The sequence below is a fragment of the Erpetoichthys calabaricus genome, chromosome 6 (genome assembly GCF_900747795.2).
Source record: "Erpetoichthys calabaricus chromosome 6, fErpCal1.3, whole genome shotgun sequence".
Classification (NCBI taxonomy): domain Eukaryota; kingdom Metazoa; phylum Chordata; class Cladistia; order Polypteriformes; family Polypteridae; genus Erpetoichthys; species Erpetoichthys calabaricus.
Window position 1 is genome coordinate 134,299,916 of NC_041399.2, and position 24,485 is coordinate 134,324,400.

At 38.2% G+C, this 24,485-nt stretch overlaps 1 protein-coding gene across 2 annotated transcripts in view; it reads right to left on the reverse strand.

The window, feature by feature from the left end:
• The window catches only part of pxdc1b (PX domain containing 1b), a 50,363-nt gene that overhangs the window by 17,638 nt on the left and 8,240 nt on the right, over nucleotides 1–24,485 (reverse strand). For both annotated transcript variants that reach the window (XM_051929036.1, XM_028803932.2), the window contains exons 2-3: nucleotides 1,046–1,137; nucleotides 841–958 (exon numbers count right to left, since the gene is read on the reverse strand). In XM_051929036.1, the coding sequence (XP_051784996.1) occupies nucleotides 841–958; nucleotides 1,046–1,137 (210 nt within the window). The remainder of the gene's footprint in view (nucleotides 1–840; nucleotides 959–1,045; nucleotides 1,138–24,485) is intronic.

Sequence of the window (24,485 nt, forward strand, 5' to 3'; positions counted from 1 at the left end):
TGGCAACCCCTAATGGGAGCAGCCGAAAGAAGAAAATGGTAATAATATAAGTAGAGAGATAACAGCAAAGATTTTGGTACAACAAAAATCTGATGCTTGATTGGTAATTATGGGTATCATCCACACTGAAGTCCAATTTCCAATTCAAGAGTGATAGATTAATCAGAGTTTGAGTGATGCCAAGTGCCAATGCAGGGCACCATAAAAATAAAAAATTTGGGTAGACAATGCCTAAAAGTATTAAAAGGCAATATGGTGAAGCTACTTCATAGACAACAATGAGTCTTTAGCTCTAATTGCATCACTGAGGCTGGCTGTGCATCTATTACACTGACATGGAATGCTAAAGCTAAAGGCTTTGCTTTCTAAGGTAGCTTTAGTTGTTATTAAGGCAAAATATATTGTATAATATCCAACAACATAGTGTTAAAATTCATATTTAAGAGGTGAAATTAAACAAGTGGTTTAATCAAAGTCGTAACTTAATAAAGTTGATGGCAGTAAAATCCTGTGCTCAATGTGACATGCTGAGTTTGTCTATCTCTAGATGAAGGGGGATTGAGAGAGACACTAAGCCCCCTCAGTCCTCCTCCTCCAGACCACAGTCTTTCCAGTTTTCATTCTGCTCTATAGTTCTTACAGTAACTTGAGATGTTACATCCATCCTGTTGTGTTACCATTTCTGGTCTCTGGAACAGCTCTTTTCTAATATGACCCTCACTTATTTACTCTTTCTCTTGGTGTCAGATATTTCTTTGGTAACAGCAGGGGAATGTTGTACATTTTCGCTGTTTCTAACTCGAAATGTTAAACAATTAAAGTGGAAAGTGGAGTCCTTACCAGATATTTTCACTGGGCTCTGGAAGCAGGGCTGTATTTTGTGGATGTTGTCATTTTTTAATACTTGATCTAACGGAGATCTTTCAAAGAAAGTAAGAACCACTTCAGACCTGGAGTACTGGGAGTGAATAAAGAGACTTGTTATCCAGTGTTCTGTTGCTTGGCCATAGTTCTTTTAATCCAGTTTTCTTCCCCTTTCTCTTACCTTCCAGGGCATATTTATTGCATTTTTCAGAAGCCTCTCCACCTCGTTTAACCGGGCTTCAATGTCATGAGCTTCCTTAATTTTCATAAGACCTGCAAGAATAAAAACACTTTGTAGTCTTTCAATAATATCTTACAGTAAAGCAGGAGATGGATTGTAACACTGATCACAGTCTATGTGAAGTTTGTGGATATTCTCCTTTTGTTGCAGCGTGTATTCCCAAGATATAGTAATTTCTGCACAAAAGTGTGCAGTTTAAATTCATAGTTTTATATTTCATATAAAATTATCAACAATGATCCTGTTTATTAACTGGATTTTATCTTGATGTTTAAAGTTGATAAGGGCATAAAAATAAGCCATTAAGCAAGCCATTTGGAGATAAACTAGGTATGAAGTAGACACTTGTGCAAGTGAGATTTTGGGAAATTATGGAGATGTTGATATTTCCTCAATTTTGGTTTGAAAGTGGCATGCCTAATAGGGGAATTTAGGTTTAGCCCACACATTTGAAAGTCAGTCAGTCAGCCAGTCAGTCAGTCAGTTTCCAACCCGCTACATCCTAACACAGGGCCAGCCAATCCCAGCCAACATAGGACGCAAGACATTTGAAAGTGCCACATTTATTTCTAAATGTTATTTCCATGCCATCTTTTTCAGATGGTCACTGAAACACTAAAAACTCAAAAAACTTTCCTATTGGACATGCATGGTTTGCCAGCCAAGAGCGATATTTGTTTATGTAAAATGCAATGAATGTAAAGAGTGCCTGTAGAAAACACTAAACTGGACTTCTTTAGACCAATGATGCTTTTAAATGTTGCAAACAAATATAAGGCAGCCAAAGATCTGGAAATTATAGACTGGGAATCCTGACAAAATAGATATGGAAAAATATTTAGGTGTTTCAAGGTGCAGTGTAGATCAGCACAGAAGTTAGGAAAATACTATCCTCAAAGCAAAGACAAGCCCACAAAGGGCATTATCACAACAAAAATTAATTCTGTGCCTTCTATCAGCATTTTTGAAAACCTATTGCTTTCTCCATCCACACTGCTACACCAGACCCACCATTTTCAAATTTATGCAATTCACAGAGCATTTTCAAAAAAAAAATCTTGCTCTTCAAAAACTTACTTTAAGCATAGATGGAAGGCCAAAATCAATAAAAAGTGGTTTATTTTTAAATGTATCCTTGTTAATGATGACTAAGCCTTTGGCACCCAGCTATGAACTGCACAAGACAAGGGGTCAGATTTATAATAATGCGTACACACAGATGGAAACTCAAAATGTGCATATGTAACTTTCCATGCAAAAGTCAGAATGTATTTAAAGCAACATTTGTACGCAACATTTCAGAGAAAGTGGAAAATGATAATACATTTGATCAAGTAGGAAATGCAGACAAACCAGCTAAACGACAACTCACATCCTCTTTAATAAAATCCCTGTGTGCGTCCATGTGTCTGTGTGTGTGTGTCTTCTGGTGAAGTGCGCATGCGCGGGGCACAGTGCTATGCTTCAAAGGCCGCCTGACGCGTCACACAAGACAGAGAGGGCGGGACCTATAAAATATCGCGCGGCCAATCCATTCAGATTTCAGTAAATGAGGTAAGACCTAAAACATAACGCACGAAAAATCAAATCGGGTACTGAGATGCGGAGGCCAACTTCCCCAAAGAGGTGGGATTAGTGTTTGTTGTTCACTCTGAGGATGTCAGATTTGCGATTAACAAAGTTGGCCCGGTAAAGTGTAAAGTGTTTTCCTAAATATACGAATTTTCATGATATTACAATAGGATGACTTTTAAAAGGAGATTTATTTTCGCGCACATAAAATCCGTTGCTGGGGAGACGCCATACATACAATAATCAGCTGCACGCCAGCACAGATTAAAATACTTGCTGGAGAGATGTATTACTGTGAGAGAAAATTAAAGGCACACAATACAGTGACGCATATTACAGCCACATACAAGCCAGTATTACTGTAACAGAAAATAGACGGTCCTTTGCCATTTAATATAGACTGTTCCTACTAATGTTTATGCACTACTATTCTAGCGCCCGTTATTGTAACGGGATTAATGTCTAGTGTATAATAATTCATATCACCCAGCTGTTATTATAATGTGCATTGACATGACAAACATATTAAACCTCAAAAATGATTAAAATTATGTATTTGGCTCCTTTTTTAAGAGGGCTAATGTTGTTTATTTGCACTGAAGAATTTTGTTTTTTGTTTTTTTCTCCATCAGTTTATATACACAACCTGTTGTCACTTTGGAAGATTAGAAGCCAAAGTACAAAAAGCTTTAAATATCATGCCCAACATGCTATATATAGCCTAACGGTTTGATAAAACATAGCTTGTTTGGCGCTGCTTGAAGATAATGCAACTGGTCATATACAAAGAGAACAAACGTTTAGGGACTAGCAGGATTTTTTGCCCATGATGGCAGAGGGCTTATGAAGACCTCAGATGCAGGTGGTGATATTTGGATGTGTCGGGGTGAGGCTGCTCTGTCTGCCAATAAAGATCTACAGCATTGTAATTACTCTGTATGAGGTTCATTAGCATAGTCCATTTATGACTGTTTCAAGGTAGCAATGTGGTAGGGTTCAAGGTGTGTTCATACATGTACATTTACAAGATAATTATAATTTGTAAAGTGTAAATTGCACAGAAATGTCTGTACGCCAGGTGTTCTAATATACAGATGGAAACAGAACATTATTTTCAGATGTGAACCCCACTAAAGTGAACACCCCTTTTGGTGTTCATTGAACTTAATATTAGGAGGAATGCTAAAAAAGGAGACAGATGGCCTTAAAAGCTAAAGTGAGAAAGAGAAATAGAGAGATAAGGAGGACTGTATAGAAAAAAGGAAACTATTTGTAGTAAAGTATTGTCATGGGTACAGAATACAGTGAAATTCTTACTTGCATGTTAAACCAACATTCAAAACTTGTTTAAAAATGAATTAGTTATATAGGTAAGTCTATACTAGGAGGTTAACATTTAAAAAACTGGTAACACTTTAGTTTAGGTACTGCAAAAATGTATCTGTTGCTCATTTAATAATATGAAACAATACCTTAACAAAGGTTTCTTTTGGTCTTCATAACACTTATAAAGGATGAGTAGATAGGTTATTCATCATTGTGCAGTATGGCATTTTGATTTGATGGCAAAATTACTTGTTAATACTGTATGAAGGATTCACAGGTCTCATACTAAATATGTAATATCAAGAGAAATGTTTCTAAGCCACCTCAGACCACTCTAAAGTGAAGTTTTGCTAGTAGGTCACATTACAGAAATGAATAAACACTTTACTGATGCTTTATAAGTGTTGTGAAGACACAAAGAAGTGTTTAAGATCTTGTTACATAGGACTAAATGAGTAATAGATGCATTTTTGCAGTACCTAAAGTGTTCCCAAAAAACAAATTTATTTGTTATTCTCTGTTTGTCTCCCTAATTTGAAAATACCAAGTTTGAATAAATAACTTTTAATTCTGAATGTGTACCATCCCTATAGCTGCAAATTCCTGACTTTATTGCCATATTCTTTTTGGTTATTAAATATATATATACCTGTATATAAATAAACTATTTGGTAGAAGCATTTTACTACTGTGATGCTAATTTGACCTACAAGGATCTGAGACCTTCACCAGCTATAAGGGGTGGCTGACACAGACATATTTTGAGTTGGAATTGCATACTAAAAAGCTGCTCTTCCTCTGGTGGTCAAGGAGGAAGCAGTGTTGACGCTAAAAACAGACATTGTGAGACCATTAGCCATCTGCTTTAGTTCCCTCAATCCCACATAATTATTCAGCTGTATTCAGAATCACATGTCAGTCACATAATGCAGAGTGTAATTCAGAGAAAAAGGAACTTCAATATCAAAAATGACTAATGTCACCTTTGGATTTAGTTTCCATCTTTATAATAAGTACCATGAAGGATCTGCTTATCTTTAAATAACTTTTCTACAAATGGAATTCTGCATACTGAATATGCAGTTAAGACATAGCCAAATGGGGGACTGGGGGGGGGGGGGGGGGGGGGTTAGGGAATGTGGGTAAAAGCATCCAGCCAATTTCATTTGTGAAGAATTTGAGTTGCTGTAGTTATTTTGCTTTGGCAATCAGTAAGATAACATTATAAGGAAAACAAAACACTCGAGTCAGTACAATATAGATCTGCTTTTGTTCTCTATATAATGGAACAAACTGACCAATGTGATGAAACAGCTATTTTGAACAAGTGTCACCCTGGAAACACAACACACAAGAATGAAACTTCTGGTTTATGTGTCATGCTCAAAGCACCACCCAGATGGACTTGAAAAGAGTGTCTGGGCCCATTTCTTAACCAAACTAAATTACATCTTATGTGGCATAAATACTGCTGCCAAATTCACAAAAACACCAGCGTTTCTCAACCTTTAAGTATTTGCGACCCAAATTTTCATAACAGTTTTAATTGCGCCCCCCTAACTTTTTTTTGAAACCCTAATAAAATTTATTCCAATATTTTTTGCAGCCGATACACCGCTACAAGTTTAAAATTTTCCTACGAATAGCGAAATTACGCAACATATGGCAACATTCACGCACCTTTATTTGTTACTTGTTTGAGAACCACTGGTCTAGGCAGAGTTTGCAGGTTCTCAGTGTTTTGCATTGTACTGCCTAATCACACCACCCACAGACAGTGGTAGGATTTTAGCAACTCTAAATTGGCCCAGATTGTGAAAACGTATTCTGCAATGAACTGATGCCCCATCCAGAGCTGGTTCAGGTCTTGTGCTAGGTGCTACTCCTTTGATGGTTCCCGAATCCCTGGGGCTTTGTAATAAAATGTATCCTAATTATTAGTAGTAGTGGATTAACTTTGGAAGTTAAAACTCTTGAATACCAACAGTATATCTCTTTAGAATCGTGTGCTCTATATTGATTCCCTTAATTCAAGAAATTAATTTGCAGATGTCACCAATAGACTGGTATGATACAAATGTTATTCTCTTTGCATACATAACAAATTCCATTAAAACATTGCTTTGCTAGTGAATACAGTGTCACGTTTAAATGTAACTAAAATACAGAGACCATAAGTAGACTTCAAATTAAGATCTTCAATGAGAGTGCCTGAATTTATAATTGGCAGTATATTTTAAAATATTTTCTTACTAAATGTCTCTGTTTCTGGCAAATAAACCTGTTCTTGGTTAATTATATCACATTAAGCAAAACATTTGACCTAATAGAAAGTCAAAACATAAAATGTGCAGATGCAGTGCAATAAAAGTCAGGATGTATGATTTTTAAACAGTATAGAAAAGTCATGTACATGCTGCTCTAAAACTGCTCTAAATTAATACAGTAGGTGAAAGGGTACACAGCTTTAACTCATATTTATAGAAACAGCCAAGTTAATAAATACAATACCAAATCTTTATTAACAGTGAACAAAGAGCATAAGACTAAATTGAGCACACGGATTCTAGCATTATTAATCAAAGCACCTGTTTAAGTAATTTTAGATAATGACAGAAGAGGAATTTCTTTAAGTATCTTAGGTTTAGTTGCAGCTATATTTTTGAAAATGTCACCTAGTGCACACAGTGAGTCCATAGCCTCTCTCTCTATCTATCTGTCTGTTATGACAAATGTGTTCTGAGATTCTTCAGTTAAGGAAGACAGCAGTTTTGTAACTTTTGCACCAGTTACTGCCTCACTTTTAAGGTAATTCTAATGCAGCTTTTCTTGCTCATTTGACTCCTGCTCCATATGTGACACCTGAACGGACGCGGGAATGCCCTTGACAAGGCTGTAGTTCAGAAATTGCTGCTCTGGACTACCTTTGTATATATTCTCATTCATTATTTGAATCATTATTGTTGTGTATCCTACTTTTTGTCACAAGTGGCTTAGACCACAGGTGAAGTGCATACATATTGCAGTTTAGACTGCTGACAGTGATCAACATGACTTGAAAGCTTCAGTCCCATATGAAGAAAGTTTAATTACAAATATCAAATACTCTGGAAGAAATGGACATTATACAGAAGAAAAATAAAAAGAAGGAAAAAGGAAACTATACAAACAAAAATGAAAAATTAGTACTGCACAATTTATATGTATGGTACAGGCAATTTCCAACAGTCATCAGGTCAATGCTTTTTCCATTCACAGACGACACCAGCACAACCCCTTTTTCGCTTCCCCAGCTCACCCATTTCTTGCTCAGCTGGTGGAGACTCCAGCAGCCACGGTCCTCACCAACCTGAGCCCTGTCTTGGGTACCACAGTGGCGTCAGCCAGGCTGCTCAGGGTCAGTTGTCCTCCCGTCTTCCTTCTTGCATGAATGTGTCATGAAATGAAGTGGTGTCCCAGCCACAGTCTATAGCATCCACGAGTTCACACAATAAATGGGTGGAATGATAGATGAATAAAGTGAAACTCCTCAGCCGTTCTATAGCAGTGTACTGTACAGAGCAATTCTCAACTTATAATAGATTGACAATCCTACTGAAAATTGGCTATGTACTAGTAATTTTTTAACATTATAATTTGAAATTTTAATTTGCACATAACAATTGGATCTGTAAAACTTAAGTAAATTCTGTTAATATTAGGTTATTATATAAGTTTATTTGGAATTTGGATATGTGTTCAATGACGAGATTCTTTTCTGTTGCAAAGTTTACTTAACCTCAGAGAGGAGAGTGAGTTTTTTGTTCTATGCTTGCTTCTTCAGTCCCACCTACATGAATCTGTAAACTTCAGTCATAAGTCTCCTTACAGTAATTATACATTCATCAGTTCAACTTCAAACCTGCTTAATCCAGTCAGCATTTGAGGGAGATGAAGGCTTCTCAGAAGCACTCAGCAGAACACTCAAACATAAAGATTTAAATGTTCTTGGCTTTTATTTCATTACAAAAGGCTACAATGAAGGCAATCATTTATCACTGGCCTTTCTCAGAGTAAACTGTGCAATAGATGTGTTATTCTCTTGACAATGACTGCACTACATACTTTTTACTTGGAGGCACCTCTCAGACATTCAGTATGCTTCCTTAAAACTTCCGTACAAGTTCTACAGGCCAACAATGATGACTTCATTGTCTCTCCTAGAAATAGAACATCAGCTAACATGTATGCCAGTTAAAAATACAGAACTAATTGAACTCTGCCATAAAAAAGAAAGACAGAAATAACATCTTTGGAAGGAGTGAGTCCGAAAAAACCAAAAGCACTGCTGTTGTTTTCCAGCACCACTTATTTGCCTTTTGGGTGGAACTCTTTGTGAGCTTAAGAGACTAAAAATAACATCCAGTCTCTTTAATTTGGTTTATAAATTGGCAAAATGCAGCACACAAAGGTCTCTATCTCTCAGTAGATGAATTTGACTTGGCCTCATTTATAAATGTCTTGTTAGTAGTCAGTCAGCTCAAGCTTTATGCATATTTGAGACTTCGACTCAGAAAAAGACATCAAGACAAATTATTTATGGAAATACATTTACACAATCCTCATGAAGAGTTCATTAGTGCAAGCAGAATTTTCACACACACTGCTTTACCATACTCACATAAGGTTCTACATTTTTGCATACTAATCTGGGCTAATTGTATTATCTGAAAACAATAACTGCATAGTTGTTTTATACATTTTTTATGCCGTGACTTTGGTGGTGAACTAGATTTACTACTTTTGCTAAATGTCTTCTGTAATGTCTGGTGACACAGACACATAGTTGTTTCCCTGGTTCACCTTTGTCAGTTTTGTTGCCCCAAAACTACATACTGTATTTATAATGTCTTCTGTGACTAACGAATACAGAGGGTACTTGGCAGCTGTTGGTAAAGCCTAAATGACTGTACATCCATGTGAAAGAAGCACACTTCTGGGTTGTAATGGAATAAATCAAGTGGCCCAAGATTTAAAAATATTCACATGGGCTGTGAGGATTCTCTTCTGTGTTTATATACAGTTGATATAAAAAGTCTACACACCCTTGCCAAAATGGCAAGTTTTGTGTGATAAAAAAATGAAACCAGGAGAAATCCTATCAGAACCTATTCCACCATTATTGGAAAATTACAATCTATGCAAAGACGGTAAAAACAAATCAGAAACTTTTTCATGAAAAAAGGGGGAAAAAATCATACAAAAACCTGCTTGCATTAGTATGCACATTCCTTAAACTAATACTTAGTTGAAGCACCTGTTGATTTTATTATAGCACTCAGTTTTTTTAGGTAAGAGTCTAGCAGTTTGGCAAATCTGGACTCAGCAATTTTGCTTACTTGTCCTTGAAATAACTTTCCAGATCTGTCAAATTACGAGGGCATTTCCGGTGTGCAGTTCTCTTCAGATCTCTCCACAGATTTTCATTTAGACTAAGGTCTGGGCTCTGGCTGGGCAATTGCAAAACACTGATTCTCCTATGATGAAGCTATTGCTTTGTTGATTTTGATGTATGCTTTGGGTTGTTGTCATGGTGAAAGGTGAAGCTCCTTTTCATCTATAGTTTCCTAGAATATGCCTGAAGGCTTTATGCCAAAATAGACTGATACTTGGAGCTATTCATGATTCCATCCATCTTGACTAAAGCCCCAGTTCCAACTGAAGAAAAGCAGCCCAAAGCATGATGCTGCCTCTATCATGCTTCACTGAGTATATGATGAAAAATATGAAGAATACGTCTGATTGTTGTTGTAGGGAACAATTAGTACTTGCCAGAAAATCCTGCAGGTCCTTTAATGTTGTTGCAGGCTTCTTGGTGGCCTTCCTGACCAGTTTTCTCCTTGTTTTCTAATCAATCTTGGAGGGACGTCCTGATCTTGATAGATTCACTGTTGAGTCATATTTTCTCCACTTGTTGATGACTGTCTTTAACTTGTTCTATGGGATGTTTAATGTTTTGGATACTTTCTTGTACCCTTGTCCTGATTGATACCTTTCAATGATGAGATCCCATTCATATTTTAAAAGCTCTTTGCGGACTACGGCTTTTGGATTATATTCAAACCAATAGGATATCAGAATAATCCTACAGAAACAGCCAAACTTTATCTGAAGTCAATCAGAGCCACTTTCATTGATGTCAGGTGTATACCAACTACTATTTGAGATGAGACCTACTGTGATTGGTTGATTCTAAATGCATCCATATCCTTGATTATTAAAGGGTGTGCACATTAATGTAACCTGGGTTTTGTATGATAGTTTTTTTTTCCTTTTTTCACTAAACAGTTTCTGTTTTGTGGAATTTTGAAATAAATGTGGAATACATTCTGACAGAATTTATCTTAGTTTCATTTTTTATTACACAAAATCTATGATTTTGGCAGGGGTCTTTACACTTTTTATATCCACTGTACTGTACATATGTGAATTTTAGAAAAAATCCATTTGGACAGTAACTAATTTTTTGAAAACAAAGCCCAGCATTTTCACATATTAAACTTTTTTAATCTAGAAAAACGCTCTAAAGTGGTGAGGAAACAGCAGAGTGCATGGAAGACACCACGTTTGAAATGTACCAACCCAACAAATGAAGTGAGGTTAAGGTGGTTTCTTTACTGGCATACTGCAGCCTATGTTGAACCTTTTGCTTCAGTGTTTTCAGTGACATGAACAGACCTTCTGATGGTTAGTGGGTCACAAAGAGGAGAAGGGGCACTTTAGGAGACAGAATTTCTTATATTTTAATCCAGGAAACAAATCAGTGCCCAGTTTTACCCTGTGATTTTAATGTCATGGGTCATTTTGATATCACTTCAGGACATAGTGATATTCACAAACTTGACAAAATATGTTTTTCCATGATTGCTGATTATGTAAGATTATCAGAAAAGATTCAGCACTCCCTCTATTGCACAATTAATTTATCTAAAATAACACATCTTAAGACAAAAGAGCAAATAAAGGAATTCCCATCTGCATTAATTATATGAAATACCAAATGGACCCGAATAGCAAGAGTTCACATTGTCAATATAACTTAAAAGTTGTGCATAAACACTCTCATTTTATGCTGCATAATGTTAATTTAAAGCCAGAATAAACATGATGTCACGGAAAACTATTGTTGTAGTATTCTACAGAATAAACAGCATTTTCTGTTGCCAAACTTGTCCTGTACCTCATAGAATTTCAGAAGTGCATAAGTTTTAGAACATTATACAATTATATGAGGGCAATTCTCCATTAACTATAGCTAATATGTCTATTACTTTATTCCTGTCCAAGCTGTGTACATGTGTGTGGCTGTCGATAATGGAAAGAAAATAAATAATAACATAACATAGCATAATATATAACACAAAACCTCATCTTTACATATACTTTACTGCTTAACAACAAGAACATTCATTTGTATAGCACATTTTCATACAAATAATGTAGCTCAGAGTGCTTTACATGATGAAGAAAAGAAAAATAAAAGACAAAGTAAGAATTAAAATAAGACAACACTAATTAACATAGAGTAAGAGTAAGGTCCGATGGCCAGGGGGGGACATAAAAAAACAAAAAAAAACTCCAGACGGCTGGAGAGAGAAAAATAAAATCTGTAGGGGTTCCAAACCATGAGACTGCCCAGCCCCAGCATTAATATGAACAAGTATGTTTATAACCTTGTCTGCTTAGGGTTTTTCATTGGGGTTTTTACATCTCACACTACTAATGTATCAAAGACACATACGCACCAGGGAGCACCACCAAACCCCAAACCCTAGACACAGTAATACATGACACAATCACAGCTTAAGAAAAAGGTATTTATTAAACTTCAGCACAAATTCATCAATCAGCCTTCCAAAAACTAGTTCCAATTACAAAAACTACAAAAAATTAGTTCCAAAAACTGTCCTCCATTGAATGTTGCCCACTGCCTCCCAACTGACTCATTGATGTGGGGCAGCAGGCTCCCTTTCAAGCCAGACCTGGGAATGCTTCTGGTGCTATGCAGTGTCTTACTGGAAGCACTTCCGGGCTATAAAGAAGTAGGGAAGTCACAACTCCCACAGCACCCTCTGTTGGTACCAAGGGATGCCAACAGGGCTGCTCTTCTGGACTTCAACTTACAAGCACCCCTGCAGGTGTTTCCCGACTGTGTTACCATTCAAAGACCTGCCACCTAGTGTTTGGAGGAATAGCTTCCAACTCAACTTATGCTGGTCCATCTATAATATCATACCGGCCAGACACAAAGTTATTTTTCCATTCCGTTGGCCACTCCATCTATCTTTCAACTCTGGCCTCCCGTCCATGTAAGAAACCATATTCTTCCTGGCCGGGATGCCTACTCTCCCTCTACAACACATTTAAAACACCCCTGAATTAAGAAAGCGATATTCACTGTAAATGCCACATGGGTTGGACAGGCATATATAGTGCACCCGGACGTGCTCCAGGTGTTTCTTGACCTTCTTACAGCTGCACATCTGGGTGTGGAGGAAGTGGCACCCCATAGGATTTAGCTGTAGTTGCAGCACCCCCTGGTGGCACCCACGGAATCCAAAAGGGCTGCTCCAAACTACAACTCCCGGCATGTCCTGCGGGGATCCGTGGTGCAGTACCAACCCAGGGGGGCTGCCCTCTAGCATCTCGGGAGGATATTGTCCCAAAGTGGTTCTGTCCCTCGGTCCTTCCACCCAGCCAGCATTCTGGCCAGGTAATGGTCCTAGCTATCCGTCACACCATAGACAGCTTTGCATGAAAACAAATGCCCATTGTGTCATCTGCTAGCCAAGCAAAAAAAAAAGATATTTTGACCTAACATTTGATCTCCTACAGAACTGTAATTTTAGTAGAAAAAATAAAATAATTGAATGTTGACAGAACTCCAGAAAAATCTGATGACAAAGTCAACTGTTAAGGTATAAGCATCTTGTGTAAATTCTCTGAAAATGTCTGATTTCATCATTGCTAACTCCTGGCAGCAAGGCAGTGACATCGCATCCATTAGACACCTGAGAACAGCCCTGTAGTTTCTCTCCATTTCATTGTGCTTTGCCTCTTGATATCAGGCATCCTTGAAATGTGCCACTCACACCATGCTAAGTATTCTCAGTAGTTCATATACATTTAAATCAGAAGTTCATAAATCTTTTAAAGAATATAACTCTTTTAATTTTAAAATTTCCCAAGACCCACTTCAAGGCTCAACAAAAGGAACATTATGTTTAACGTTTAAGTAAGTGAAAAAAAAATTGTCCTCTTTTGCAATCGATTTCATAATAAATTTGGCTACTTAGCTGTATATTTATCACAGCAAGACTCTTGCAACCACCTATCTACCTCCACCTCGATACTAAGATGCAACACCAAAGTTAAGAACCTCTGACTTAAATTATCCTCTGAATTATGGTGTGTCTTACATGCACCATCTAACTTCACAATTACGCTGTGACCAGGACTTTGTGACGGTCGTGCCACTCCTTCAAAAGATTAATATGCAAAATCTGACTTTATAATTCATTGAGGACATACGCTCTTCTATCACTGCTGGCCCTTGCCATTCACCCCGAAATTTATGTGGATCAGATGGGATCAACACCAGCACGCGATCCCTCTTCTTAAATTTGCGGAGTTTACTCGTCTTGTCATAATTACTTGCACCTCATGCTCACGCTGCTGATGTTCCACGTCAATAGAGGATAATCTGGCAATCTGCTCTTGCAGTGAAACAACTCAGTCAACAAACCTCCCCACAGGGCCTGTCTCGCGAGTCCCCATCCATTCTTCCCAAAAAATGTCCAACACCCTGTGTGGTTGCTGGCCAAATAATAGTTCAAAAGGGCTCATCCCAGTGGACCTTTGCGCGTCCTCCCAGACTGCAAATGGGAGAAAAGGCACTATAGTGTCCCAGGATGTTGGATCGTCATGGGCTACCCGCCGAATCATCTGCTTTAAGGTTTTATTAAATCGTTCAGTCAGGCCATTCGTCTGTGGATGATAAAACGTGGAGTGTAACTGCTTAATTCAGAAACTTTCACATAGTTGCTTCATGATTCCAGACATAAAGGGTGTGCCCTGATCAGTGAGAATCTCGCAAGGGATATCAATATGTGTGAACAAGTCCTAGAGTGCTTTTGCAATAGTTCGGCGTCTGCCCGTCGCAACACTGCTACTTCTGGGTATCTTGTGGTGTAATCAATTAACACAAGCATATACTGAAAGCCACTTTTACTCCTGGGAAGCAGGCCAACAATATCTAATCCCACCCTCTTAAAGGGGACATCTAAAATCGGCATTGGTACAAAGAGTACCCTTGCAGGCCTGTGAGTGGAAACTATTTGACAATTGGGACAGACCTTAAAAGATTGCTCCACATCCTGGCCCATATTCACCCAATAAAAGCATTTCAAAATAAGTTCCCTTGTCTTTTCCGCACCAAGGTGACCCCCCAAAATGTAACTGAGAACAATTTTTAAAACCTTCTCCCTATATTCACTTGGTACTACCAAATGCTCGATTCGTTCATCACCCATGCAATCAGAAATCATCCGATATAGAAAACCATCCTTAAGTAAAAAATGTGGTGTTTTAAAATTTGGGTCCTCTCTCTCCATTTGCAACTTGGGCTTGTCTCAATGCAAAATCCAAGCTGTTATTGGTTCATTGTAGGCAAGCAAACTCCGCCTGGATGCTTCCTCCATGTTTGATGCAGAATCACACTCACCTCCCACTGCTGCCGTGTCTGATGCAGCATCGCGCTCACCTCCCAGTGCTATTTTGCTTTTGTTCGGGTCCGTATTGAGTGTCTGGTCTGTAGAGGCTGATGATGATTGCGACAGCGCAGAAAAGTTTGCCAGCTGTCCCAGGTCTTCACATGAGGATTTTTCCCCTAGATCGCTGGACAACTCCGGTTATTTCAAACCCGTTTCCTTGACTGACATTGTCTGCAGTGAGCCAATCTCTATCCACAATGGGGGTAGGCACTCTGCAGGAGGCCAAGACCCATGGGAAGAGGGCGTTCCTTTTTCCTTTCAGGAGTGGCCAGGGTGAGGTGTCTGATATGGCAGTCCAAACCTTAAAGTTCTTCCTTTTAAATTTCAGTGGGAGTAATATAGTCTCGTATGTTTTAGTGTCCCCATGGATGCAGCAGATGTTCACTTTGTCTATGGCCTTATAAGGGACCTGCTGGAGCAAGTCATGGTGGACTACGCAGAGGTCGCTACCAGAGTCGAACAGTGCCAAGAATTCCCGCCTGGCCAACGTAATAGAGACCATAAAATTGTCCTCTTTTAACATCTTGGGGGAAACTTGCGAACCACATACCTGGACCAGATCGATAGCCATTGTTTGTGTAGGTGGGAGGTAACACTCCCGGGCCAGATGTCCTACTTGATCACAGTGAAAGCAGCTGCATTTAGTCCTCACTATGGTGTTCACACTCTGGCATCTTCTAACTGTGGTGCTGGCGACCCTGAAGGTCTGTGCTGGTCAAGCCAGAATAGCCCCGTTGTTTCCAGGTGGCATGTGCACCCTCTGGTCTGCGTGTCAGATTGAGCAGTGACTGGATGTCATTCCATAGCATTTCATCACAAAGTCGCTCATCTGTCCCTCACAGGACTGTATAAATAGTGATGCGCTCGAAAGGGTCTCCGCGGATCCAGCTTTGAATCAGGTCCACCAAGCCCTGGATTTGTCCTTGTACAGAGTGATCCGGATCAATATGCCACAGACAAAACTGGCGCCCCTTGACCACCGGGCTCACAGCTGTGCGGAGGAGGATCTGCTGCTTCAGGCAGTTATAATAATCAAGCCTTTCGGGAGGGAGATTCCATACAATTTGGAGGGCTTCTCCGGATAAAAACGGGGCCAGAATAGCTGCCAAGGCTTCCCTGTCCCAGCACATTAATGCTGCCTTACTTTCAAAGCAGTTAATCTGATTAACTGATGGCACTATAACTATGGCACTATAACTATGGCCTATTGTCTTATTATTGTTTCCAGGCAAAGCCATGTTAACACTGCTAGTTGTTTTATAAATTACAAACCACAGCAATATTCTAACTTTGCCTGAAAAGTTTCAAAAGCCATCAACTTTACACAATACAAAATCTACTAAGTTTCTAAGTGTTAAGCCAGCAAAGGAAAGCAGTTCAATGAAACAACCAATGAGGTAAATTCAGTGTCAACTATTGATGTTTCCTTCAGGAAATGATTCAAATCACATGTTTGATGCCTTGCCGACCAATGAATATTTACAGTTTTGTTCTATTACTTAAAGTGTTGACAATCGTCTCCATAGAAATCCATGGAAGCCATGTGATCCTGTGCTTCAATGTGTGTGTAATATCTACAGCAGATAAGTAATTTGCAGCTTCATTGCTGTGCCATGAATTCTGCTTGCAGTATGCTTGTCAAAAAAGTACCATAAGCTGGTGAAGACCTGTTAAAGACTACACTTTATTTCTATATAAAAAGTAAACAGAAGCCTATAGCTTTAACAACGCACATTACTTATTTTGGAAATTTCTCTGATTCTTACAACGAAAAGTCACACATTCCTAATGTGAGAAGAGGATGGTTTTGTGGTCAGACTTGCAAGGAAACTAATACGCAAATAATGGTAATATAAGTAAAATAATAAATTTTCAACAAGCGATCCAATTTAACAAGGTATTTAATTTCTACAGTTTACCTCATGTTTGCGTACTCAGACCATTTACTGAGATTAAACAGTTTAAGTGAGGACCTGGTTAGTGGCTATTTGGATTTTACATATTTACTCCATATTTGCAATGTTTTTTCTAACCGGGTGCTTTGGTTTAAAGTCATGCGGGTTAGTCTGACTGGAATAAATAAGCATGCCCTGGAATTGACTGGCTCTCCCTTCAGGTAAAGTTTTTGTTTAGTAATGAACATGGCTTCCTTGACCTTGAGTTCCATTTCCATTTCATCCATTGCAGATCTCATTGATGAGGGGTTATAATATTGGAAGTAAAGACGGAACCAACCCTGGATGCAAAAACAATGCATCACAGGAGACATATGCAGTGGCACTCATATGTTTGAAAATGAACTTAACTGGCACGTCTTTGTAAGGCTGAAAGAAGAAAAGGATCTCTGTGAAAATTACACAGTTAATAACTTAAGACTTGACCCCAATTTTCTGGGGCCTTGTGTATAAAACCTTGCTTAGATTCCATACTGAAATTTTGCTTACACTCGGAAGGCAAAAATGGTGTACACAGAAAAAAATCTGAGATAGAAAACCATATGCCAAGTTCTTTTATAAATCTCAGATCAGATTAAAACTATGTGTGTGAGCACACTCTTTCAGCCACTCCCCATCACTGCTCATCAGTAACCACATATGACATAAAAATACCTTTTTTGAATATTCACAAACTAATCATCGTATAACTTTGCCCATGTTCCTATGCAACCTCTTTACTACAAACCATGGAAGAGCAGAGGAAAAAAGGCAGGAAATAAAATTGAAGTGAATGTGAACTTGACGTATTACTGATTAAGACTGAGAACTGCAAACACATACTTTTTGCTGGTGTTTCAGCAGGAATCACAAAAAAAGAAAACAAAAAACGAGCGGGAGCAGCTGAGTGGAGAGAGCAATGCACCATCATACAGCGCCCAGACTGCCACCAGTACAAAGCATGAATTGACATAGGCTGTGTTGCAATACTAGTCCCTTTATGTTCAATGTACAACATCCATGAATTGCTATTGCATGGATGTCCTGAGGCCATATATGTTCCTGGCCTAAGTTGTGCAGTACTGCACAAGCCGTCACAATGCTGCAAACCTTCGTGGAACTGAACTAATGAGTCCAAACACTGCTGAACTAATGAGTCCAAACACTGCTATCTACCTTTAAATGATCTGTTCTATCACTAATCATGTGTTAGCATGTCAATCATTATTTCTTGTCTTTTATACAAGTTGTCTGTAATGTCAGTCAGTCAGTCAGTCTGTAATGTACTAAATTTAATTGCAATGCAATCAATTAAGCTTACTTACTAAAAAATGCCAACCATCACACAAAGCATGACCCTGAAGTCTGCTTTACACACTACTCTTTGGTAAAATAAAGGAATCATAGGTTGAGTCGTGCAACAGTGTTAGTCAGACACATTTGAACATCACATTTTAGTCATATATTAAATAAATGAAAGTGCTCTCTGTTTGAAAAAGCAAATTCATTGCAGCAATTGCATTAAGAAAATCAGCAATCACTGCTAATTGCCTTTTGATGTTGGCTTGCTCACCCTGATGGTAAGGATATCTTAAGTACAGTACAGTAATCCTTCGCTATATCGCGCTTCGCCTTTCGCGGCTTCACTCCATCACGGATTTTATATGTAAGCATATTTAAATATATATCGCGGATTTTTCGCTGCTTCACGGGTTTCTGCGGACAATGGGTCTTTTAATTTCTGGTACATGCTTCCTCAGTTGGTTTGCCCAGTTGATTTCATACAAGGGACGCTATTGGCAGATGGCTGAGAAGCTACCCAGCTTACATTTCTCTTTCTCTTGCGCTGACTTTCTCTGATCCTGACGTAGGGGGATTGATCAGGGGGGCTGTTTGCACACCTAGACGATACGGACGCTAGTCTAAAAATGCTGAAAGATTATCTTCACGTTGCTATCTTTTGTGCAGCTGCTTCCTGAAACGACATGTTGCACGGTGCTTCGCATACTTAAAAGCTCGAAGGGCACGTATTGATTTTTGCTTGCTTGTTTTTCTCTGTCTCTCTCTCTCTTTCTGTGCTCTTGACGGGGGGGTGTGAGCTGCCACCTTCAACAGCTTTGTGCCGCGGTGCTTCGCATACTTAAAAGCCAAACAGCCCTATTGATTTTCCTCTGCCTTTATGACAGTCTCTGCTCCTGACTCCTTTGAAGAGGAAGATATGTTTGCATTCTTTTAATTGTGAGACGGAACTGTCATCTCTGTCTTGTCATGGAGCACAGTTTAAACTTTTGAAAAAGAGACAAATGTTTGTTTGCAGTGTTTGAATAACGTTCCTGTCTCTCTACAACCTCCTGTGTTTCTGCGCAAATCTGTGACCCAAGCATGACAATATAAAAATAACCATATAAACATATGGTTTCTACTTCGCGGATTTTCTTATTTCGCGGGTGGCTCTGGAACGCAACCCCCGCGATGGAGGAGGGATTACTTATCATCCCATACAGCATAACACGGCTCAGGGATGATTGCATATTCCTGATTGGTCAGCCATGTTATGCCAAAAACTAACCATTGACAAATACTGTAGGCTTATAAAACTGGTAGCAGAAAAGGGATTATGTGAGTTCTGTGGAATGGTCTCTACAATGTAGGCCATAATTCATCACACATCTCCAAGAGGATGACTCTAGGATGTCTAAATCAGTTTATAAGCCAGACATCATCATCAGTCAAAATATCATTGCAAAACCTGAAAACTTGCTTTAGCCTGTCAGTGGAAGTATTCTCTAAAATAGCTAACACTGCCATTAGCAGTTATGTTGTACAACACACAGCACACCCTTTTTATAGACACACTAAAAGCAGTTACCATTAAGTGTATACATTAGGTATTATTACTAACACTGCAGACAGCTGTACTGACAGAATGTGTTGCTTACCTGTGATATAATTAGTTTAAGAACATCAGAATGTGTCTGACATGTCATTAAAATGTTCAATGAAATGAGATTAATGACATTCATTCTGTTAACTTCATTGTTGTGTTACTTGGAGTTGCTAAAATTCAAATACCTAAAAAGTTTGTGTAGGACTTACGAATGGTTGAAACTTAATGAAACTTTAAGCCAGTTTCCATTTCAAGTTCATGTTTTATAAATGCAGACTTTTTCATAATAAATGGCTTATGCACACTTCCTAGCATGAGCAAGTTTTATACATGAGGACAGGAGCCAAGAAACATTACTAAAAACTGCATCACTTTGTCATCCATGATTCCTAAGCTCCAGAACTTGAACAGCAATAACTTACAGTAATTCTGTTATCCCACTCTTGAATTTTGAATCTTGTTAAAGCTTTTCATCAAACTAGACTGTATCCCTGATCTTTCAATCACACATCCTGGCTCCACAGCCTTCATCTTACTACCTACAAGGTATTCCCATCTCAAAGAAAATTCTGCCGGCATTAGAAACAAGATATACACATATGTATAATAAATATTATGTTTTATTTTGATGGTCTTGTCTTCTTAATCCATTACTGCAGTACCGAAGCACTGTCTTCAGTTTTTCCATGAATTCTTTGTATAAATCAAATTTAGCATCTATGACTATAGTATGGAGCAAATGTAATCAATAATTAGTTTGTAATGGTGATTTCTGCTTTAATTAGCTATGCAGACATGCATCTTTCTTTTTGGTACAATCTACTCTATGTATATAAAATCCTAAGCCTAAAAGTGCAATGATTTTGTGCAACGATTTTATGTCACGTTTTTATGTCACATTTTTTGTCATGCTTTAAATTGGGCTTATTTTAAAACCTACATATATATGTTTGGTATCACTGTTTTCAGAATTTATCAAACTTTAATGTGATGTTGTTAGATTTTCAGATTCTTATTCCGTTTTTAAATTATAAACTAAAATATCAAGAACTCATGACCCATGAGATGAGACTTTGTGCCAACAGATTTAACCACGCCTGGGGCCAGAAATAAAAGACAAAGAGTAGATGACAAAGAGAGCTGCTGTACAGGCTTTTAAATGTTCAAAGCTCTGTACGAGATGCAGATCACGTGGCATGGCAGCAGCAGCAGCAAGCCCCCTAGTATATTAATATATCCATCCATCCATCTTCCAACCCGCTGAATCCGAACACAGGGTCACGGGGTCTGCTGGAGCTAATCCCAGCCAACACAGGGCACAAGGCAGGAACCAATCCCGGGCAGGGTGCCAACCCACCGCAGATATTAATATATTAATACACAGATTTAGCTTGCATATGTATACACATTAGGCTCGCTGGGAGGATTATATCTCCCACATGGCCTGGGAACACTTTGGGATACCACAGTACGAGTTGGCAAGTGTGGCTGGGGAAAAGGACATATGGGCCTCACTGCTAAGACTGGTGTTGCCATGACCCGGCTTTGGATAAGTAGTGGAAAATGACTGAATGAATGAATACATAAATGTCTACATATATTATTTAGTTTGTACAACACTAAATGAAGTGCAGAACATGACCATTTTGAAAATGTAAACATCCAGAAACAAGCTAGAGAACAAGATTAGAGTTGAAGGTCAGGCACAATATCTTAAATAACCACTAACATGCTGGAATATTTGGGGTATAGAGAGAAAAAACAAAAAGAGCAAGTGTCTGCTGAATTGTATAATTTATTAAACTCATTTTTGTAAATAGGTTTGCGGCTGATGCTTGCTTGCTTTCTTACTCATGGACTGTCTACTCATCGCAACACCTTAACATTTGATTATTGCCTTGTTGGAAGTTATTAAGTCATTCCTTAGCCTTTGGACCATTTGTCTGAATTAAGCCTGTGAACCCAGCAAAACACTATGATCCTGCAGTACAAGAAACTTTTGTCTGATGATGTGCTACTTTCCATTGCCTTAACAAATGTTTATTTCAAGAAGTTAAATCAGCATTAAGTTAACTGTTGTGTTTGTATAATGTCTGAGGCCTTTGTCTTTCGTCACTTGTTTTATGGTGTATGGGGGTGTGTTTTTAGAAAAACATTAGGCTGTAACATAAAAGAACCTATTTTTCAGAGAGTGTGTGCCCTTTGAAAAAAATTAGAGTCTGCTTTTATGTCTTACCTTCACCCTATCTAGTGACAACCATATAGTTTCAACTAATTCCTTAGAAAGCACTGAATTGATGCATTGCTTGAAAATGCCTGCTTTCTTCAAGCACCTATTCCTGCATTTGTTCAGATAGCCTGTGAATTCATTTAAGGGTAATGAAAGCCAGACTCTAACTCAGAGCAGTATGAGGAAGAAAGTCAGAACGTGACTTTGCAGCAGACTCCATTATACTACAAGGGCCAGTCATGCACACACTCACAAAGGGCCAATTCAGAGTCATCAATTAGCCTATTGCACACATCTTTAGGTGGTGGTAATAAGTCAGTTATTGGAGGTCACACACTGTAAGTGATGTCATTATTATCTGCACAGTGTCTCCAGTTCTATGCAGGTTTGTTAAATCAAAAGTTATTTTTCACATAATATGTCAAAGTTATTCATACTAACTAAGCTACTTTGGAAAAAAAACTTAAAGTTGCTACCGTTATGTGGTTTTATTTAACAATTTTAAATTGAGGTGACATAATGAAAAACTTGGCATTATTATAAGGGGGTAAACAATTCTGCAATGAATTGTCCCATGCTACTATCAAACTACAGGGTAGATCAGATGCTTACCTTTGTCTATGCCTTATCACGCTCCCTATCCTTTCACTAGTGGTTTAACAATATAATCTTAACATCTTTACATGGTTTAAGTCATTCAATGCATCCATTCCCTTTCTGAACCTGCTTTTCCATTTCAGATTTCCAAAGAGTTTAGGCCAGTTCTGGCCACATCTAGTGCAAATCATGAAAAATTCCAGAATGGTATGCCAAGTTATTGCTTTATATACTCCCTTCTCAATGGACCAGTTGAAAGTTGCCAATCACTTTAGAGGCTGGAAAAATGTTATTAATACATTTATAACATTTATTAACAAATATAAATATATATTCAAATAATAATAACAATACCTTGCTGCCGAAGCAGGTGAATTTCCGCTTAGGATCAATAAAGTTCTATCTCTCTGTCTTTAAATAAAACTATTGAATATTACATATTAATGAGAATCCACATTTCACAATAATGCATACTCTGCATTTATTGACTATTAATATTTCATGACACATACTTTTCCAAATGACCATTTCAATAATGCATGGACCAATAAGCTTCACTGACATTCTTAAAGTAACAGTAAAGCGTTTGACCCAAAATGAAAATCTTTTACGTCACTTGTGATGCACTCCACTTCTAGTACTGAGGCAGAAAAAAAGTCAAATAAATACTACTTCAATGTACATTGGCTTTTGATAGACAAATACCACCAACATTTGTGCAATACAGAAAACTGAAGCATAACAGACCGTTAAGGAAAGTGATTCGGTGCTGGTCTAGACAGAAGAAGGCAACAATTACAGGATTGTTTTGATTCAGTAAATTGGGACAAGTTTAAAGATTCTTCATTAAATCTGATTAAGTATGTAACCATCATAATCAGATTCATCAGAAAATGCATAGATACCTATTTAATGTATTTACCATAACAACCTGCCTGTTTTCTATTAAAATTCCATGTATTGCTAGTGACATATTATTTACTGATGGATCGCATAACACATTTCACATTGGCAGTATTGAAACATGTTTTACATGAAATGCAGGTTTAATCTCTGTTCAATATGAGGACAATGTATGACTACAATCGTGATGGTCAATAAATTTGGTAAGGTTTAAAGATGCTTGTAGACTACACCCTAAAGTCATCCATGTTTTCTCTGCAGTTTAATTTAGAGCTTTCTTTACCCACACTGATCAAGGCAACAAGGTCCTTCCTGTTCCCAAAGCCGAATCATTCAGTCATTATGTCAATGTCCATGCCACATCCAGACAGGTAGGAATTTCAGGACACATTTTTAAAAACCTGTGGTGACGAATTTACTGGCATCTTCACTGACATTTGTAATATCTAACTGAGAAAATCTTAAGTCCCAGCTTGTGCATGACTATAGATTGGTGGCACTCACTCGCATTGTGATGAAATACTTTCTCAGCCTGTTGCTGCAACAAAATTAAAATAATATTTAAAATAGTTTCAATCTCCTCCACTTTGCATATCGTCACAACTGGTTCTCAGAGGATGCCGTATCCTTTGCACTTTGTATATTCCTGGCACATCTGATAGCCACATTTTCGTCACCTTAATCCTCATCACTGGAACCACATAGTATTGTTTTGCGCTGCATACTGTAGTTCTTGATTACCTGGGATTCTGTGGACAAACAGGGCTGCAACTCTACAATTAAATATACACATCCCCAATAATGCTGAATAGGCTCTGTTAATGTCAGAAAATCAAAGGAGTTGGTGTTTTCAGAGTGGATCAGCAGATTTAATTTTTTTGTGTTTGTAAACTATTTTGCTTTGTCTAATGTCTATGGGAAGCCTAGATGTTTCCTTCTGTGCTCATCAACTTCTATATGCGCACCATGAGGTCCACTGTGATGGACAGCCGGGACTCTTACCCGGCCAGGACACATTCTTAAGGGAAGGACTCAGGGAAGGAGCTTGCACAGGATAATACCTCCCCTGGGACAACAGAGGGCAACCACTCCTTGGCATAATACGGTGACATGGGGTTGG